Raw genomic sequence first — 17,935 nt, 5'->3', positions numbered from 1 at the left:
CCTTGTCTCTGGTTACCACAATCCTGATGTCCAGTGCTGCAGAGTTTGAAGTGTCTCCGAACAACTGAACTAGACGTAAGGTTACGTGAATCGAGACATGACTAGTATGAAATACCTTTACTTAGATTTTTGGCTCTCTAGGAATATATTTCTGCATACAGATAACTATCACTGATCTAGTATATATGTTATTGAGACTATTTGATCACCTAAATAGATGTAATTTATGTTTGCTTGTTCTTTTAAGTCAAGATAATAAAACTAATATTTTGGAAGGTATAACTAGTTAAGTCAAATTCCTAACATTTGGCATTATTTTTAAAATATACATTTGACAAATCAAATTCATAATTGAAAATTTAGTTTATGATTCACGCTACACTTCCTTATTACACATTTTAGATACTTACATGTCTTGTAAGAGGAAACAAATTAGCCAGGAACAAATGAGTGTAATAACTTGGATAAAGCAATATTAATAAGAGGAATCATAATCAATTGTTTATTTCTGAAGAAACATATATATAAAATTAGGCGCCCAATTTCAATAAGTAAATATCCCACGTTCTACAGTGCAGTGCTGGCAAGCTGACCTGCTCCATGATGATGTCCTTGTCGGTGAGCTGCAGGCGGCAGGCGAGCTTGCGCTCGACGCGGAGCGTGAACCTCTCGCCGGCGCCCTTGACGAGGCGGGCAGCCTGCGCCATGGAGCCCACCTTGCGGCCGTCCACGGCCACCAGCACGTCGCAGCGACGCACGTCGGCGGCCGCGGCGGGGCTGCCGGGCGCCACCGACTCCACCAGCACGCACGCCTGGTAGCGGTCCGACACGAACTGCTGCTTGAACACCAGGCCGAGCGGCTGCGGGCTGCGCCGGCGCACCGTCAGGTCCAGCGTCACGTAGCTGGAAGTCTCCGAGTGGAACATCTCCACCCAGGCCAGCGAGTCTGCCGGGACAAACCACGTAACACTGTCTCGTGGTATCACCCTAGAGGTCACTTGTTTTATAGTCCAATACAGGACAAACCTCAGTTCTATTATTAACAGCAACATAAAAAAAATTTGGAACCAAGAATGTTAAATGTTAGTAAGAATTGAATCTCATTTCCAAGTATCTCACTTTAACGTACAGTAAAACCTTTTTGTTGCGACCCCATTTATTGCAATCACCTCTCTATTACAACCCGATTTCGAGGAACCGTGGAAAAATTGCCGAAAATCAGAAGAAAATCGAACAGAAAATAAGTTTCTTGTGGTGAGTAGCGTGTTACTGCGTTTCTCTTGCTGAGTGCTGTACTGACGTAGGCAGCGCATATCTAAAAATAGATACCACTTCCTGTCGACCGCTGTCAGAGCTTGACAACCCCCATTCCACGTCCCTTAAGAGTGCGCGATACATGTGGTTCCGAGCAGCAAAATCGATGTTTGCGGTGGAGCAGATTCTGTAAATGCCATGACATAAATTGGATTTTGGTAAAATATTATTTACAGAGTAAAGATGGATCTTAAAATGTTATTACTCGAAATTTCGGTATGCGTCTTATTTTATTAACTAATTATTCCTAAAAACTGCGAAGTTTAGTAGACGAATGATAGTATAATTTGATTGGAAATGGGAAACAAAATAATAATATTATACAACACATATGTGTGCATGAGTTAGAAACAGCAGGATGCATTTAGAAGCAATACCAGCTGAAAAATCTGTTCCGCCGTAACCTTTGTAATCGGTAGACGAAGAACGAATTTTACACATCGTAGTTCACGCGTCCACACACAGATGTCGGGCACTCCGCACGCAGAGGTTCATTGCAGTAACACAAACAGATGTCGCACATGTCGGAGGTCGTCACTACTTGTTTTGTTGTATCGTGCTACCACGAAGCCACATTTTTAAATTGAAATAGGTGGGAAACGCTGCAATTGGTGGCAATAAGACGCGTTTTAAAAATAATAGTGACAAAGGAAACCTGCTTCTTTCTGCAAAGCGGAAAAATAAAAGTTAGGTAACTTATTTTTAAATTGATGATATTAGTTTGTTTTTGATTCCAAAATCTTTAAAACGAGTGTATAACACTTTCCATGTATCTGAATATTTCAAATAACAGCAGCGCAGAGACAGTAGCATCCGAGACTGGCCGCAGCGTGGGAAGATAGCGCGGGAAAGGGCGGGCGGCGCGGCGCCGGGCTGGCGGGGCGGGCCAGTGCGCATTCCACGTTCACACTAGAGGTGTAAAAGTAACGAAAAAAAGCGTACCCATATGTATTCGTTACTATAACAATCAGTACTCGTTACTATCGTATCGTTACTCGTTACTTCTGATACCGCATAACATGCAACGAATCAAGTCGTATTGCGTACGCGTACAGTATGACGTCGCGTAAATAATAATAAATAGAATATATACAATTAACAATATTTGATAATTAACCGTTTTTGTTAACCAAGAAACAATTAAATCTCATTAGAGCGGCTTTATTATATTATCGCTTTTAAGATAATAAAAAAACGTGAAAATTCGCGATAGTAAAAAACAAAAACATACATATTTCTAATTTGTAAAAAATACTTTCTTACGTTGTTTCTGTTCCAATCTCAAACTTCATCTACACACACAATACCTTTAATAAAACAGTAAAAAACTTGGACGACGAATTTCCAAATTACACTTTACTTAATAAACAAACATCGTTCTTTGTAACGTAAATTCATTGAATATGCGCGCGCATGCGTGAAACATACGAAAAATGCGAGTAACGAAATGCAGCCGTGTGTAACGTTTCGTTACTCGTATATAGACGGCGCACCCGTTACTCAGTAACGAATACATACGGTTTGCTACAGCTCTAGTTCACACGCTACGGCCGGAGGTTCCCCCCCCCCCCCCCTCCTCGTTGCAGTAATAGTCGTTAATATTTAATTATATGTTGTTTATAACGACAAAATACACACAAGTAATACCAAATATATTTAGTTGGAAATGTTAAAGAAATAAAATGGTGTGAAAAGGAGGGGGGGGGGGGGGGGGGGCAAATGGGCCAGCCCCGATTTTACAAAGGCAGCGATTTTACGAATACCATCCTTGGAACCGTGACCCAAGGGCGCCCATACCCATGAGCAGGGTAGGGCTGTGGCCGCCTCCCCCAGCTTTCAGGAAGAGGAAAAAATGTATGGGTTTTTGAGGATTTTTGGCAAATTGTAATTTTTGACACTTTTTGTCAATTTTTGAAGATCTGCCCCCTCCCCTTACAAACTATTTTATAGTCTGGCCCCCCCTTACAAACTGCCATATGGGCGCCCTTGCCGTGAGCATACATAAAATTGTAGTTCTAGTATTATTAAAATGTGGAAACTAACAAGTTCTAGTGTTGTCACAAAAAACGAACTTGAACCCAAATTTGTTGACACGAACTTGAACCGAACTATTTTAAAGTTCGGTTCGAGTTTGAAATTTCGAACGTTCGTACAGCCTTATGCAATACTACTCTTCAAATGTCACACGTGAATGGAAACTTATCAAATAAGCGTAGCATAGCAATTATATATCGCGTCTATTAAAAACATTAGTTTAAAGAATTTAAAACATTTATCCAGGACTCTTTTTGGTCATTACATATTTGGGATTGCTACATCTGGACACACATTAATGTTAATTGTTGCTGACATCACATAACACAGTATAAACAAATACTAAACGTCCAAAATATAGGTATACGCCACAACTGCATTGCCAGTTCACTATCTATACAGCATCCCACTCTTAGATTGCAGTGTGGAAGTAAATGGGCGCATTCTCTCTCTCTCTCTCTCTCTCTAACAAACGCCGATTGCCGTTAGCACTGTCCTTGTTTCTTCGTGCGTTGTTGCCAAATATCAAACGAAATTAAAATTTTAATTTTTGGACCAAGCTTTTTTTCATATTGTATAGCATCGAAATACGCATTAGGCAATGCGTATTTTGAATACTTAACAATATTTTTAGTGTCCGAAAAAATTAAATAACATAACTTATTCGCTGCGAACTGTTTTGAAGTATTCCGATATGTTTCACATAAAAAAAAAAAACCTACATGTGTATTTCATTCAGATTTTTTTTATTAATAAATTAATGCCTTAGGACGCCACCGAAAAAATGTTAAGACAAAAACTGTACAGGTTTCACTTAAATAAGTTTTTTTAATATATTGAAATGCATTTTCTCACAAACTGACACATCAAAAAGTTGACCCGCAGAATTTTTTTTTTTCTATTTAAGATAGATGGGGGACGAAAGCGTGAAAAATGTTCACAATGAATTGAATAAGTTTTTAAAAGCAGCTCCATCTCAATTGCAAATACAGTTTCCGTGGAAATAGCTGTTAAAGATGTGTCTTATCAGTACAAGAGCGCGCGCTGCCGTCGTAAGAGGAAACAGGGTCGTGTGTTTAGATAAGTGGTGTTCTGTCCTACAAGCAATTTCAAATACATGGCTTCCTTAGTCAACAAAAATATTTTAATCGATTCTTGAACATAATATGTAAAATGTATGAAATAAATACGAAGGAATTTAATAGCGATCATGGTACAAAATTTTGAATTATTTTTCTATCCTTCTCAACACCAAGCATCTTAACAAACATTGTTTTAGACAAAGTTTTGGAAAATAATTATGATATTTACAAAAAATTTAAACAGATTTTATAAGGTGTCTACTAAGGCAGTTCCGTTTTTTTTGTCCGGTGAAATTTTTTTTCGAACCCATGCAGTTAGGGCTGGTCGTATCAAAAATTTATTTAGAAAACATTTTTCGGCATTAGGTACTCCGAGTTATCATACGTTAAAACGGATTCGATATTATTCATATTATGGGAGTTGTTGCGATTTTTCTGTTTTTTCAAAAAATCTTCCCCATTTCGAACCAATTGTTCGGATTTTTCCCATAACTTACTCAACCGAGAATTTCCATTACTGTATTTTATCATTTTGGACATGACTTGTCCAAAAATACGGCATTTATCGGGCCCATGAAAATGTGATATATATATATATATATATGGGATTTTTAGAACATAAAAGAAAACTATAAGAAATTTTCGTCTACAATAGGTAGTTTTTATTTTAAATTTACATAAAAGTGGCATTATTACAAATTTATATGTGTAATAGTATAAAATATTATAAATTACGATATGATTTCTTAAAATGCTTCTTGTTCGATCCAAATTACAAAGACACGCATCTCCTGAAATTCGTAATGTGTTAGAGATTTGGCAACAGCGCGCGCCATAAGCCATGTACTCCAATCTGAGTGGGACGGGCTATAGCACTAGCTGCCGGCCGAGGTCGACGTGCGACCTGAAAGATAAGGTGTAGCGCTGTAAGCAAATACCGCGTCTACCATAAAAGGCAAGTGAATGGGTGTTATGGGTTTGACAGAGGGGAACATGGATGCACGGGGGAGGAGTACAGTTTAATAGAATATTATAATTACATAGTAAAATGTTATTGGTCCCGAAATGTTTGTATCAGTACGCAGTGTAACATAGTTACACTTATTTGTAAGTGAGGAGTATTTCAAACTTTTGGGCACTGTAAACGAATCTTACGAGATGCTAGCAAAATCATAATCAAAATTATCCAGCGTTTTAATAGCAGGGAAGCCTGCCATTCTGGTGAGTATTGATTTACTTCTATTCTGTCGTGCCAATAGTAGCTTCAATTATTTAATGTGTACTACTTTTGGTGGTAAAGCCTTTTGTACCCTTGTTCTGTTTTGTGCGAGTACATTACAATAATCGTAATTTTCACCGCGACTGATACTGGAGAACATTGTAAAAAATCTCACGTGTCTAAAAATTTCATAAATACGCATGAACAGATGAATAGAAAACAAATTGCAATGACTACTAAAGTACTATTCCAGCTTCTTTAACAATTAATCGTTAATTTGTGGTATCATGTGGTTTTCTACTAAGATTATGCTTCATTTCAAAATAAATTTTGACATACTTTATATAGTAAATTTAAAATACTTATTGGTGGAAAATAACTTGAAAGTTTATGTATTATATCGCTCAAAGACTTGTTGGAACCTACAGATTCGAAGCAATTCGATACCCCGAAGATCTTAATGAAATTTAAGAACAACCATTACTAATACTTATCTTTATAACACTATCTAACAATGTTTCAGAACATCAAATACAGTTCCGTAGGCGCCAATACTTTAGCTACTAGCGACTTTAACAATCGCGCACCGTTCGTTCACTATTTGTATTCAAAATGAAGCTAATGGTCTATTATTATTCAAAGCATCTGTATAATTTCATTTAATTTTTTTAAAAACCGACATTATAGGTTTGAATTTATCTAAAACATTAATTTATTCCAAGTCAAATTCTCTAGTTACACAAGAAAGTAATCTTAGTAACATTTAGCATGTTTGAATGCAAGTGGAGCCAGGTGGAGTAACTTCCCAGCTATAGTAGAATAATGTAATAAAACGACTACTTCGTTATGTAATTATGTACCTAGATGCGTACGATTTATGAAAACATTTTTTTGGTTAGTTGAGCTTTGACAAGTGCCAGTTGTGTGCATATTAACTCAAACAACAGATGTTTTCTTTTATGTTGTTTGAAATATTCATTGTAGCAATCATAATTGTATCAGTGTAGCCTACATATTGTTAGTAATTAAGTATCTCACTGTTCTTGTAACTTTAACCCAAAATATATGTTATGTGCGGTATTCTAGGGTTCAATATAAAAATGTATTAAAAGGCCTATTATAAGTAAGCATGCTTTAAAACCCGCCATTTTGTAAGGTATATTCATGATTAATTTACATATAGAATAGTTACCTATATTATAATGATATGTGAAAATGTTCCTTACTATTTTTAACTGTATGAATTGAAACAAAATTTTGTTTTAACTACGATGCATGTACACAAGATAGGCTAACTTTCAAAAGAAGGTTTGAATGAATACAAGGTTTCGCCAAAGCTATTTTCTGATGCAAGAAGTACATAGTAAATGTGTTTTTGTGTGCTTTACTGCAAGACCTATATTAATTTTCGATGGGCTCTTTCGTGGGCACCTTTATTGGAAGGCTGTGGTGTGCTAGTATCATATTTAGATATACCGTAGCTTCAATTACAGAATAGCCACTAAGCGACAGGCAGCAAGCCCTCCCATATCTTAGGCCGCGGCCTTCCACCATAGACGCTCTTAACGACACATATAATTTAGTCTAAAATTTGCCTCAATATAGATACACTACTTAAAATATAACAAGACTCACTGGAAAAGGATTGAAACTAAGGCCAACGCGAATGCTATCCTACGAGGAAAAAATGAACCACTTCAACTGACCGCGCGCGAGAAAATATTATCTCCCACGCGCTCTTAAATGCAGGAAAAACCCTCCGGCCGCAGGGCCGCAGCGTGTGAACATGATTGTAGTCGGCCGCTCGCTCGCCCTTGCTCACCCTCTCCCCGTACCGTACGCTGCGGCCGATCTCGGATGCTGCTTGAACTTGTTAACAATCACGTTATCTGCTTCATTTTAACGAGGAGAGTAAAAATATACTAAAACTGTCAGCAAATTGATAAAAGCTTTTTTTATGTGTCCGCAAAACAGGGCACAACACTGGCCCGCCAGTTGTTTTCATTCAAAATGTGGCTAAAAAACTTGCATGGATCAGGCTGAAAACATCCGGCAATACGTGTAGGTTATAAGGAATCTTGCTATGAATTCAGATGTTATGTTTTTCGAGTAGATATACACAGCGACCGACTGGATGCACGCCCGCCTCGACTTGTTTCAACTGCCGCAGCGATGTTTATTTTGACAGCTCAAGCAATTATCTTTTCCCGTGGGTTGACAGAAAAAGGTCGCTTCACCCAGCATAAAAAAAAAAGGCTACGCCACTTATTCCCCACGCAGGAAACACACTGGCTGCCGCCTGTCTCCCCCGCATTTATCTTTCTTCTATCTTCTAATATTCCATGTCTCGCCTCTCGCGCGAGCAATAACGAAGCGACCATGCATTGGGCCGTTTTATGCTTTGTTTGGTGACAGCAGCTTGATTTTATTTGGTATATTCCTTTTCATAGGACACTTGCTATTAAAATACATTTATATTTAAGTTTGAAAGCTTGTAAATTCGTTGCCAGAGATGACTGAACTTGAACTTGGTGTGAAAAGTGACATATTTTGACAAATTTTTTTTTTTTTGGGCGTGTTTGGTTGGGGAGGGAGGGGTCCGAAAATATTTACAATGATCTTACCCCTCCCTCACCGCTTTAGTACCCCATTCATAATAGCCCAATTTTACGGGAGAAGGGAGGGTGAAAAGTGCATTTTCTCACTGAAGGTTTTTCAAAGGGGAGCGAAGTTGGGGTGTTATAAGGGAGGACACTAGATGGTTTGTGTGTCTGGGAGGGATGAGCTAACCTTGAAGAATGTGAACGAGGGGAGGGAGGGGTGAGCTTATGCGTCATGAAGCCGCTACCGCCAGCCAGCCGGGCGAACTTAGTGTGCGCCCACTCGCATTGCAGAACCTACCGCTGCCATATTTTTAAAGGAACTGTCCCATTATTTTTTGTTATTCTTACATGAAAATTATTGGAAGTATTCAAGCCGACAAAAAATACGCTGTGTGTTAAAATTAACAGATTTTAATGATCTTTCATTTCGTTTTGTTTTTAATTTTTTTCTGATTTTCACATATTGGTCAAAATGTCCGATTTTTTGACGGTTCCCGAGAATGTATTCGTAAAATCACTTCTTCGTTAAATCCGGGGTTCTAGTGTATTTAACTACGGCAAGCATAAAACGTACATGTAAACTAACCAGTAAAAATAAACTGTCTTTTGACATATTTTCTTTAGAGGTGACCTGTAGGGCGACGGACTTGTCATGAAGTTTGAAGTGGGTTTAAAGCAAAGCCGTCTCGACGGACTTGTCATGAAGGTTGAAGTGGGTTTAAAGCAAAGCCGTCTCGACGGACTTGTCATGAAGGTTGAAGTGGGTTTAAAGCAAAGCCGTCTCGACGGACTTGTCATGAAGGTTGAAGTGGGTTTAAAGCAAAGCCGTCTCGACGGACTTGTCATGAAGGTTGAAGTGGGTTTAAAGCAAAGCCGTCTCGACGGACTTGTCATGAAGGTTGAAGTGGGTTTAAAGCAAAGCCGTCTAGCATTGCGAGTGACAGCATCCTGTCATTGTACGGCTGGTTTCTTAGCGAGTAGCGGTTTGAAAAGGGGGGGGTTGAAATCAACTGAAAATTTCGCAAAACATCTATTACGACCCCCCCCCTCTATTAAGAGCCTATTCCTGGGAACCATCAGGGGTCGTTTTAGAGAGGTTTGACTGTATGTGCTTTCAGATACCTACAAGGTGTTTAACATTTATTAACAGTTCAGTACTGAGAACTTTCATTTTTAAGTACCAAACATTTGGGTTTATATTTAGATCCACTGTATTGAGGGTTTACTATAGTGTGGTATTAATTTAAGTATGATGCATCAGTACATTCAGGAAACAAGTGTTTTTTTTTGTCCCGTTTCTTATAAATTCTGTAGTATAATAATGTGTGGTCCTCCGTACTCATTCTGTGGGTCTCAGGGAAGGAGGCTCTCCCCTCGTATCGTGGCCTGGGTGCGAATGACGGGTGGGCTGCCTTTCTTCTGTACTGCCCTTCCACGGGGCAGCTGGGTGGCATGTGGCTAGGCTGGCTACTGTGGGAGAGGCTTCTCTGACATGGTTCGGCCCCTTATCGGCACTGGTGTGGGCATAGCTAGTTTTCTGTCAAGTGGCGGGCCGTGCCGCCGGCATAGCATAGCGAAGACATCCACGATCTAAGTGGCAGGGCTCCCCTCCTCGGCGAACCAGGCTAGGAGAGCTTCCCGTCACTTTACTCCCACCCTATTGCGGTAGGGCATAAGGCCAGGCAGGGTAGGACCTAGGATGAGGTTGTTTAAGAGGTAACCGGTGGCTGCCAATGCCTAGGCAACCAGACTTGCGGTGGTGCAGTGGGCTGTGGTTGTAGGGGGCCTAGGCAGGCGAGAGAACATTTTAGATGGATAGTGAAAGAGGTAGAGTCCTACAGAACAGAGAAGGCATAAAGTCAGTGGCAGGTGATTATTGCAATATGCAACATGGCCTTTTATACCGTCTTGGCCAGAAGTGAGTGTCGGGCGAGCTGCAGTGGCTGTTAGATGGTGGCACGGGTAGGCAACAAACTGTATTTAATATAAAAATCCTTTTTTTTACATGTATGTCATTTGATTAATTCTCCAATGGTAAGGACCTTTGAAGAGCTGCCAAAGCCCGCCACAGACAACATGGAAGCCACGCGGGGGACGGTGGAAGACGGAACACCCACCCTCGCGCCACACTACAACTTACGGCCACGCCAGGCGGCAGCCCCGCCCCGGTATAGCAGAATACAGGGGATGCGCCGACAGCAGCATGAAGCAACCATGAGCAGTGAGAACGAAGGCAGTGTCACATCGGGCTCCTTCAGGGGGGAAGGGGGGGGGGGGCAATTGACGTTGATCAGGGCTACATCCTCCCTAAGCCCGATGTGCCTCCCGCCGCTACCGAACCCCTCTGTTTCAAACCTCCCGTCAACGAGTACGTGTGTGCGTGTGTTCGGCCACCCGACCCGTCAAGAGGCCTATGTTACGCCCTCAAACCATTTATAATTTAGTCAAATTAATAAGTATGGTTTTCTTGTAATTTTTCTATTTTTTCCCACGGTAATTATTTTCAGTTAATTATGAGGATGGAGCAGCGCCATGCGCGACCCCTTTCAGCGTACACCCTCAGTTGAGCGGTGAAGACTTCCCCTTTAAAAATAACATACTTAATAAATAATTGTAATACGTAGTAATTAATCCTAATTTAACGTGTAATTTTTGAAGGGTTTAAATATGTTTTGCATATTTGCTTTGCTATATTAATTGACTAACTGTAAATTCACCACTTCCTGCGGCCATTACACCCTGGCCAATGCGCAGTCTCTTTCGTTTGCCGTCCAGGGTAGCAAGCATCTCCGCACCTCGTCCACTTCAACCTGTTGCTCGTTATTGATCTGTTAAAATCTGCCATCGTTAAGTATCTTTAAATTTTTCTATTCATCTTCAAGGCTTACCCTGGCAGTAGACTGAATTACCTAATTGTTTAAAGCTGCCCAAAGTGTTTTAAATAGCACGATGATCTTTGTACTTTTGGGGCCAGACCACGTGGTGTCCTGATCAGCATTTAAGCTGGACTACTTGCCATTGGCAATATTAACTATTTTATACGTAACAACTCCTCATTATGTGATTACTCAAGGGTCTTGTCAATGTACGTTACGGTACCAATAAAACCGAATAGTCACGCTGACTTGTTCACATTCATCTCTCGACAACGAGCTTCCCAGTACAGAGACTGAGGTGTGTGGGGCACCTAAAGACCCCACTGGCAGTCGTCTTTGCCGATAACATAGCATGCCCGCTGCTGAGAGGAGGCCGGTAAGTTTCAGTGTATCTGTATCTGTGCAGGGAGAAATCGAGTCCAGCTCTCCATGGGCCACTTCACAGCCCAGGGACTGAGTCAAAAGCCGGGTCCACGTGCCCATCCACGTGGTGGTGCCCAAGAACTCTACGCTGAGTAAAATCCCCCCCCTCCCCCCCCCCCCCCACGACAAGTCAAAACAAACATGGTTAAGAAATGCAAATTAAAATTTAAAAATTCATACAAATGTTCTTCCTCAATAAGAAATAGGTGTATATTAATGAAAATCGTGAAATTAATCACTACCATCATTTTTTAAAGAAAAACGTAACTCAAAACACATTCAAAATATTTTAATATATTAAATTCAATGAATGTGATTTGTTTAGAATGAAGTTACCAAAGATTATATACTAAATAAAATGGAAATAATTATTTTTTTTAAATCTTGCAATTGTTACTAGTACGTAACTTACTTTTACATTATTTTCCTAACAAAGAAAACCTCAAAGATTTTTTTATTGTTCAGAGTAGAGGGACATGCTTATTACAAATCATTATACACATTGTAAAAGTGCAACATTAAATCAGTCAAAATGACACTGCTTTGTGAAGTAAGAATAAGATCAAAAAACATTTGAAGTGCTATATTTCTTGAATACATTTTTTTTTTTGACAAACATAATTCCTAAAATTTTAAAATAACACAAAATCTCCTACTTTAAAAACAAAATTGGCTTAAATATAAAACCATAAAGTCTTGACTCTACTGATAAAATAACAAAACACACTATGTACTCCAAGTTTGTGCTTCTAATCAACTAAGCCAGCCAGGCGTACTCACCCACTGCAAGGGAGCAGTAAATAGGCCCTTGAACCAGGCATGCCATCAGCCTAGTGACCTCTGCCACTGTGACCTGAAGGGTTCCTGGGCACACTGTGTGGCTCGCCCACTCGTCTTCGCCTTCCCCGGGCTCACACTTCGCAAAGAATGGCTTGTAGCGTAGCTTGTAGTATGGGAGAGTGTGCTTCTTCTTCAAGGACTTGCGTATCTACCGACAGGAAATACTCTTTCTGTTGTACTTGCCTAGTACGAGACTGTGTACAAAAATTGTGTAAAAATCAATATGGGTCAAACTCTCCCTCCCTTTTCCTGTTGGAAAATTTGGCAATATGGTGCTTTTTGAATGGGTGTTATAGTGGAAACCAAAAATAAAGTCACACAACTAGCTAAGACACAGTCACATAGTTAAAAATTCTGAACATTTGCAACTTAAAACTTAACTGTTAACTACTCAAATTGTTATTCAACTATTACAGTCAAGATTGATTGATTGATTTATTTATTTATAACAATTTGTTCCATGCCAACCTACGGCATAAGGCTTTGGGTGGTAGGCATAATACAAAAAAATTACAAACACCAAATAACATTTATAAGACAAGACAAACATATTGGACAAATACATTAACAATAAGGACAAAACTAAGACAAACAAACAAAACATCCCAAAAACTAAATACAAAAGTGCAAAATATGAAAGTATAAAAAGTAAAAAATATAAAATAATAAAAGGAAATAATCACTAGAAAGAGTTATACATAAAAAGTGAAGTAAACAGGAATAATTACTTTGAAAAAAAAATCATAATTATATATAATCATTAGGGGGTGCGGCATTTGTCCTAAAATCGTTTGTCCTAAAGCGTTTATCCTAATTTCGTTTGTCCTAAAAATTAGGACAAACGACTTTAGGACAAACGACGTTAGGACAAACGACTTTAGGACAAACGACTTTAGGACAAACGAATTTTAGGACAAACGACGGAACAGCTTCAAAATATTTTTACTCTGAGTTTTAGGACAAACGACTTTAGGACAAACGACATTAGGACAAACGACTTTAGGACAAACGACTTTAGGACAAACGACATTAGGACAAACGACTTTAGGACAAACGACTTTAGGACAAACGACTTTAGGACAAACGACTTTAGGACAAACGATTTTAGGACAAACGACTTTTAGGACAAATGATTTTAGGACAAACGACATTATGAAAAACCAAGTTAGGACAAATGACTTTAGGACAAAAAACTTTGAGTCAAACTATTTTATTTAAAAACCACAGAGCATGTGAGAACTTACATTAAAAGAAAACGTTTGAAAAAATAATGTTATATACTGGGGAAATACTTTACATTCTATGTAAAAAAAAATTCAGCGTTTACGATCGTTACAATTTTTAGACATCTAGGAATAAAGACTACGGTTTCAACGACCTAAATCTTTTTTTTTTGCCATCTTGGATCCGCCATATTTAAATAGAGCGCCCCACTCATTATGATGAAATTTTCTTCATGACCGCCATATTGAATTTTTCTGTTCCACTGGAGGCCGCCATCTTGGATGCCGTCGACTTTGTTTCTGTTCTTTGTTCCTAGATAGCGCCAGCAACGCTCTTGATTTTTTTTGTTCTTCTGGAGGCCGCCATCTTGGATACCGTTGACTTTGTTTCTGCTGTTTGTTCCTAGAGAGCGCCAGCCTAGCTCTTTATTTTTATTTTTTTTTTTTGTTCTTCTGGAGGTCACCATCTTGGATACCAAGGACTTTATTTCTGCTGTTTGTTCATAGAGAGCGCCAGCGTCTCTCTGATTCATCACATAAGGTCGATGTTCCATTACTTACCATAGCTATTATGGTCCTTATCGACATATTAAATTTAAATTTTTTAACAAAATACATTGGAAGCGCTGTGATTCGAATCATTGCAGCTCTGATCTCTAGGTTGAAAAACATACGCCTTTAACCGCACGGCCATCAAGACATTTACCAAACTGAGAATAAAATAAAGTATATATAAAAATAACATGCATATTCGGACTTGTAATTTTTTTGATTTAAAGTAATAATAACACCACCTGTATTAAGACGTAACTGTAACAATTATCGTTACGGTCACAATCTTGAATATCCGTAATTGTTTTGTTAGAAAGACGGGAAAAAATTTAAAAATCATTAAAAAATTAATCAATCGAATTAAATAATAAAAATCTTAAAAAACACCATTGCAATTTTCGTTACGGTCGCCATCTTGAAAATTCATAATTTTAATGCTAGAGATTCGAAAAAAAAAATTACTTATTAGAATACTGATTATTTAGTTCGATTCCTGTCCTTGCTTCGAAACTATTAGAGCAAGAAAAAAAACAGATCCTTCCTCCACGAAGCCACCTACAGACTGATCTCCGCCACCAATAGCAAGGTATATATATCGTCATCTGGTATGACGACATGTCCGCCATCTTGTCTTCATCCGCTGGAGACCACCATCTTGTTTTCGTCTGCTAGAGTGTGCTGATACTATGTTAGTATAATATTCTGTTCACCATAACTTTGTCCTCAACTGTTGGCATTGAACTTTGACTTTGACCTTGAAATTTGACCTTGACAGTGACATTTTACTTTGACCTTGAAATATGATTTTACCTTGACGACCATCATGGATCCGCCATTTCTCGTTCAGTACATGCTACCAGGAGCTACCACCTGCTAGAGGTCATTGCCACCATCTTGTTTTCGTCTGCTGGAGGACACCATCTTGTGCGTGTACTCGTCTTATAGAGTACATTACCACCATACTTGTCTAAGTTTTACCCGCTAGAGTGCAGTAATCATTTATTATTACTGAATTGCCTGCCATCTTGAAATTTGGGCGCCATCTTGGAATCGTGTAATTATTTAGCTAGAAATTCTGGTTAAAATAACAAAATTCATCAAAAAATTCACTCATTAAAGTAATTATTGATTATATCAATTCCTGTTCTTGGTTCGATCCTTGGATGATGCAAAAAAATAATTTTATGGAAAAATTATAATTATAATAAATTATTATCAAAGTACTAAAAGAGACTTAAAATTATCTATTACCATCATCCTTTAAACCATTACGACCGCCATTTTAGATATTTGTATTTATTGACTTATTAGTTTGGGAAAAATTCCAAAATTCACCGAAAAAATCACACATTATTTTACATATTGAATCGAAACTTTCTTCGATCTATGAACGAAGCTGAAAATAAATTTGATTAAAATACCAGAAAAATGCCAGCTTCGAGAAATAAAACACCGCAAGTTCTTTTACAAACATAATTTTTATTACATTATTTCTATCCTACTAAAGGATCACTTGCGAAACCAGCAATCTTATAAACATTAAGCCCAGCATAGACGTGAAACGACAAATTCTTAGCTCCAACAGCTCCAACTGCTCCAAATGCTCTAACAGCTCCAACAGCTCCAGAGGCTCCAAATGCTCCAAATGCTCCAACAGCTTCAAATGCTACAAAGGCTCCAAATGCACCAAATGCTCCAAATGCTCCAACAGCTCCAAATGCTCCACATGCTCCAACAGCTCCAAATGCTCCATATTCTCCAAATGCTCCAAATGCTACAAATGCTCCAACTGCTCCAACAGTTCCAAATGCTCCAACTGATTTCAAGTACATTTTTTTATCGAACTTGACATGATTACATGCATGACTTTATTAATATAGATTTTGGATGTCAGTGGTGACTTTTTTACACCTTTTAGTTATAAATTTATTTAGATATGAGCTTTCGAGAAATGATAAAGTACATTTTTAAAAAATCTTAATTTTTCTTCATGTACACATGCAATTAATGGAAACCATTATTTTATGTAGCCAGCTTCCCTCAGTTCTTTAAGTATGAAGGATATTTCTTTGATGCTCGAATAGTTTCCTGCACAAAGCGAACCATGTAGAAGTCTTAGCCTGTCAACCAATATGTTAGGATCTTCCCATGAGGTATAATCAATCCCTCTGCTACGTTCATCTTCCTTGTATGTTTATAATAAAAATGATTATCCCTGGTGTCTTCTGTTTCAACACCAACCACAAGGTCATTTTCGTCATCGACCAGTGATTATCACAAGCTTGATTAGGATAATTTATTTGGTGCCGGAAATTAGGCATTTCGTCACCTTTTTTTTCTATAATTTTAATATTTTTTTTGGAAATCTTATTTTTTTTAAATTTATCTGGTTGTTAAGGGGGTGATTTACTCTTTGTTAGGCCGGTGTACGCCACGTGTTTAAACTTTGTGCCAGTGGACCGAAGACCCCTTTCCCAGGGGGCCTATCTGATATTTTGCTGTCAAATGTGGACGTGGGCAGCCCAGTTGAAATTTCTCTCGCCTGCAGTCACGTCCCGAGTTTGTAATTTTATTTCTCTTCATGACAAAAATTGCATAGAGTGGCTTCTGGGCTGCAAGCTGCTACTTCTTAGAGGCCTGCTGAGAATAGCAAGTCTCGTCACGAATGAGTCTCCAGTGGACCTGTGTTCCCACCTTAGTGGCTATTTCTGTCCTCCCTTCCTCTCACTCCACCTCACATTTGTTCTGAGAAATCAAGTCGGGAGCAGTGACCTGACGTGAACTTAGCCAAGACGATGGGTTAATTCAAGGATTTCTCCCTGGTCTTACAGAGACGTCCACGACATCTAGCGGCAGAAAAAGGAATCGCGTGCCTGGTAGCCAGCGTGTATAGCACACCCTCTTGACACCTGGTGGCTAGTCAGCACACCGCCTCAATTAGTTCCACTTTACGCCGCTAGGAAGCGGCACCGCAGCGCCATAAGGCACTATGTTTCTTCTCGCGGCCAATAGAAGTCGATTGTTTGTTGCCTTCTGTACTTGCCAGTATAGAGTGCGCATGTCTGTGTTCCTGTCACGTCCGCCTCGGACTCCTTCGGATGTTTTCGGCCATGAGCCGAACCTTCCCTTCTTTTTTCCTAGGGCCGACCACCCGATTTAATTAGTAGCTTTGACCGTCATCGCCAGGACTCAGTACTCTGACCTCGGCTTCTGACCACGTCTTCTCGGCGTCCTCTGCGCTAAGAGGCTTTTCGCGGGAACGGCGATTTTCGGTTGTATAAAAGATGTAGTCAGTTGCTTAAGGGATGTGATCCCATTTGTACAGTAGCCAGGCAGATGTAGTTTTTAGAAAAAGTCATGTGTAGTTAAAATTTTTATTTTTTTTATTCTTTAAAAATTAGTTTTCCTAACGCACATCCGCGATTTCTCGGTGCGCGTCATCCTGATTTCGGCGCGAGACACCACGGAGGCCCTGTTTCTACACCCTGTTTGGTGAGTAATCCGTTTTTTCCCCCTCCCCATATTCCCATTTGTTGGCCTTTCGCACCGAATGTGTATGACTGTCTGGAAGCAGGTCTAATTCGTTTTGAATTTGACTTGTGTTTCAGACAGGGTCCAAGTTTCTGGGGAGAGAAATTGCTCCCCGCATGATCTTCGGGACTTCCAGCTGATTTCCCCTTTTACAAGAGTTTTCCTCTCGGTCCGACGTCATCCTGGGAAGACCCGGGTGATATGAGCTGTATATATTTTCCGCTTGCATGGAAGGAAC

General features: G+C 39.3%; 1 protein-coding gene across 18 annotated transcripts in view; it reads right to left on the bottom strand.

Annotated features, from left to right (window-relative positions):
* Window positions 1–17,935, bottom strand: part of LOC134542484 (PDZ domain-containing protein 8) — a 101,268-nt gene that overhangs the window by 57,434 nt on the left and 25,899 nt on the right. For all 18 annotated transcript variants that reach the window (XM_063386925.1, XM_063386830.1, XM_063386892.1 and 15 more), the window contains 2 exons: window positions 12,332–12,539; window positions 594–946 (listed from right to left, as the gene is read on the bottom strand). In XM_063386925.1, coding sequence (XP_063242995.1) covers window positions 594–946; window positions 12,332–12,539 — 561 coding nt within the window. The remainder of the gene's footprint in view (window positions 1–593; window positions 947–12,331; window positions 12,540–17,935) is intronic.

This window comes from Bacillus rossius, chromosome 1 (genome assembly GCF_032445375.1).
Source record: "Bacillus rossius redtenbacheri isolate Brsri chromosome 1, Brsri_v3, whole genome shotgun sequence".
In the NCBI taxonomy this organism is placed as follows: Eukaryota; Metazoa; Arthropoda; class Insecta; order Phasmatodea; family Bacillidae; genus Bacillus; species Bacillus rossius.
The sequence above is the reverse complement of the archived record's forward strand: the minus strand, read 5'-3'. Positions and strand labels throughout refer to the sequence as shown.